Genomic DNA, 3,321 nt, shown 5'->3' with positions numbered 1-3,321 from the left:
CTCTCTTTTTTGTCTTTATCAAAAACATTTATCCCGTCGTGGATAATACCCCTTATACATATTAATGCATTTGCACAATGATTAACAAAGAGTTTAGATGTTACATCTAATGACTAATAAAATTGTTATATGTATATAAAATAAAGGGTTGCTCTCATCTACGTCAGAGGCAAGCATGTATTATTAACAAAAACTTATAAACTGAAATTTGTTTATCATCTCCCTGAAACTTATAATGAAATCTATAACTACTCCAAAATGGAGGCAATCTTTGCCCTACTTAACTCTGGTATATGTTATCCTCTACATTCTTAACAAGAAAATTTCACAAAAAATATTAATAAGCTACCACGAAATTCACATCAAGACAGGCTCAGATCTTCCTCTCCGATTCCGATATGATGGCACTTTCAAAATACTTCAGGTTAGTTCAATTTAGTTTACATTTTTCATTTTTCCAATTTTCTTTTTAGTTTCATTAGTTATTAATTTCTGGATTTATAAACAAAGGTGGCTGATATGCATTATGGAATGGGAATGACGAGTCGTTGCAGAAACGTGATGGCCACTGAGTTTGAATACTGTTCTGATCTCAACACCACTCGCTTTCTTAAGAGGATGATTGAAGCTGAAAAGCCTGATTTTATTGCTTTTACTAGTAACAATTCGTTATTTGTCTAATACATGTTTGCAGATTCGTTGACTTTTTGTCACGTTTTGATTTTAGTAAAGTGGCTTTTTTAAAAACATCGATTTTGCTTTTGAGTTGTATTTCCAGAAACAAGAAGTTAGTTAACTCTGTCGTACTTTAATTAAAGTTTTTTACAGATAATTTGAAGGCATCAATGAGTTTTTACCATCTAAATGACTTGGTTCAATTAAATTTAATTAACTAGAAGATAACACATGTGGGAAAAGCACAACAGATGCCGCTGAATCTCTGCTAAAAGCGTTTGGTCCTGCTATTGAATCTGGGCTTCCATGGGGAGCTGTTTTAGGAAACCACGACCAAAAATCAACAATGAATCGCCAAGAGCTTATGCATTTTATCTCTCTTATGGATTATTCAGTTGCACAAAATAATCCCTCCATTAATACTGCGAAACAACACATCGATGTCTTCGGGAACTATGATCTCAAAGTTTATGGTCCTCCTGGTTCACATTTGGCAACCAACAGTGTCTTCAATCTTTTCTTTCTTGACAGTTGGGATAGGGAAATTGTTCAGGGAGTTTCAACTTATAGGTGGATTAGAGAATCTCAACTTTCTTGGCTTCGCGGAGTTTCTGAGCAATTGCAGGTATAGTATACTGAATAAACGCCAATGTAATTAATTAGAACATACTTTAATTTGTTATAAAATTATTTTATATAATTAACATGGTCCCGAGGGCTCAACCCTAGTGGTTTATCAGCCTCTTTCTTTGTTTGATCACCCGAGTTTGATCTCTGAGGGTAAGGTAAGAAAAAAAAAAAAAATCAGATTTGGTCTATGACCCACCATCTATCCTTTTAAAAAATATATAAATAGACAACATGGGTTTCAAATTCCCAATTTAAAGGAAGTTTGGTACATTTAGATTTATTAACTTGTTGCATGTTAATTACATACTGACAGGGTCAAAAGCAGGATTCAAATGATGAATTGGTAAGGGCTTGCCCAGCACCAGGAATAGTATTTTTCCATATCCCAGTACCAGAAATGCAAGAGCTATATGACAAAGAGATTGTAGGACAGTTTCAGCAGGCTGTGTCGTGTTCAAAAGTGAATTCAGGTGTTCTACAGACATTGGTTTCCATTGGAGACGTGAAGGCTGTGTTCGTGGGACATGACCATACTAATGATTTCTGTGGGAATATTGAGGGTATTTGGTTATGTTATGGTGGAGGTTTTGGATACCACGCCTATGGAAGGGCTGGATGGCCAAGGAGAGCAAGAGTTATATTGGCAGAGCTTTGGAAGGGTGAGAATGAATGGGTGGGAGTTGAGAGGATCAAGACTTGGAAGCGTCTTGCTGATGAGAAGCTGAGCAAGATTGATGAACAAGTACTGTTGGAAGTTTGGCCATCAAGATGATTAACTTTGACTCTCATAAATGGTGTGGTTGAGAGTACGTGTGCTGTGTTCTTTTAGCTCTTAAAGCTTGTTTATGCAAAAATTAGTCATGTTATTGAAAAATTACTGCTCTGTTTTCAATTGCCAATAAATTTTGAGATCTTTTTTGTTGCCTATGTTTATAATATTTTAATTGTGATAAAAAACTAATTTTAGATTTATAATTTTTTATTTAAATTTTATATATTTTATATATAATATTTATAAGTGTTGGTGGGTAAAATGATTACTAAATAGGAACGAATGAGAGCCCAATGGGGGTTGAAGCATTGGTCGAGAACGAAGTCTATGTACAGGCATTGGACTCAATGTTTTACACTAACACTGGAATAGGAGCGGTCACTGAACGCTAGAGACCATAAAACCATTTCCGGAAGCGTGTCTATAAAATCAGCAAAACAAAAAGCGGTAAGCTGCATGGGGGACACATCACCTATAGCGTATTAATGAGACATTTTTGGCAAGTTATTTATCCACTATATAAGAGAGCTCCACAAAGTAAAACGAGTAATGAAAAATTGGTAACTCTTTGCCCATTCTCTCTCTATAGTAACTGTCATTTTTGCAAGAATATTCTTCGGGTAATTATTGTTAATTAATACACATAAAAGAAGGGTAAATTAGTGGGGTTGGCAAGTCCAATGTCATCGGGAGTTGAATGTCCAGTACATAATTAGCTAGTCCGAAATAGTACTTTGAACTTATACGGATTCAATTGATTGACTGGACGTCGAAGAGTTCTCGCCAATGACATCTCCACTGGCCTCTTCTAACTCTGCTATTCGTTGTATGTTGAAGTCCACATGCTTTCACAGGAGCTGAGGTGAGTGTTAATAGATTCCAAATTGGGAAATGACCATTTATGTGGGCAACCAAAATCAAGTATCAACAATTATAAGTATCTATGTATTTTTATTATATGTGATAAAATATAAAGAAATTATTTGGAAATATTGTAAACAATCATGCTGAGTAATGATTCATGGGGTCTTATAAGCTACCAAAAGAGTTGAGTTAAATTATTATATGTACATATAAGTATATTTTTCGTATTAGTTTTCCTTGCTTGAGTTGGTTTTGTTTTATTTTCCATTAGGTAGTTAAGTTTGATTTGAATGTTAATTCGTCGTCTTATTTCTATAATTAGAAATATGCTATTTTTTTTTTTCTAAAAATTGTTTTAAGAATTATTTTGTTTACATCGA

The 3,321-nt window shown here is 34.3% G+C and overlaps 1 protein-coding gene across 1 annotated transcript; it reads left to right on the top strand.

Moving 5' to 3' along the window:
- The first annotated feature begins 235 nt into the window (after nucleotides 1-235).
- Nucleotides 236-2,077, top strand: LOC116139827 (probable inactive purple acid phosphatase 28). Its single transcript, XM_031425478.1, has 4 exons — nucleotides 236-424; nucleotides 511-658; nucleotides 897-1,300; nucleotides 1,619-2,077. Exons 1-4 carry the CDS (start codon nucleotides 236-238, stop codon nucleotides 2,075-2,077), a joined length of 1,200 nt encoding a protein of 399 aa, XP_031281338.1.
- Nucleotides 2,078-3,321: the final 1,244 nt, after the last annotated feature.

The sequence above is a fragment of the Pistacia vera genome, unplaced genomic scaffold, assembly GCF_008641045.1.
Source record: "Pistacia vera cultivar Batoury unplaced genomic scaffold, PisVer_v2 Contig36, whole genome shotgun sequence".
In the NCBI taxonomy this organism is placed as follows: Eukaryota; Viridiplantae; Streptophyta; class Magnoliopsida; order Sapindales; family Anacardiaceae; genus Pistacia; species Pistacia vera.
The sequence above is the reverse complement of the archived record's forward strand: the minus strand, read 5'-3'. Positions and strand labels throughout refer to the sequence as shown.

Bases quoted from the DNA above. Each gene is read 5' to 3' on its own strand.
- LOC116139827 (XM_031425478.1), top strand. From the start codon at position 236: ATGAAATCTATAACTACTCCAAAATGGAGGCAATCTTTGCCCTACTTA. The intron at 659-896 runs GTAACAATTCGT...TTAATTAACTAG, and splicing joins TGATTTTATTGCTTTTACTA to AAGATAACACATGTGGGAAA. The intron at 1,301-1,618 runs GTATAGTATACT...ACATACTGACAG, and splicing joins GAGTTTCTGAGCAATTGCAG to GGTCAAAAGCAGGATTCAAA.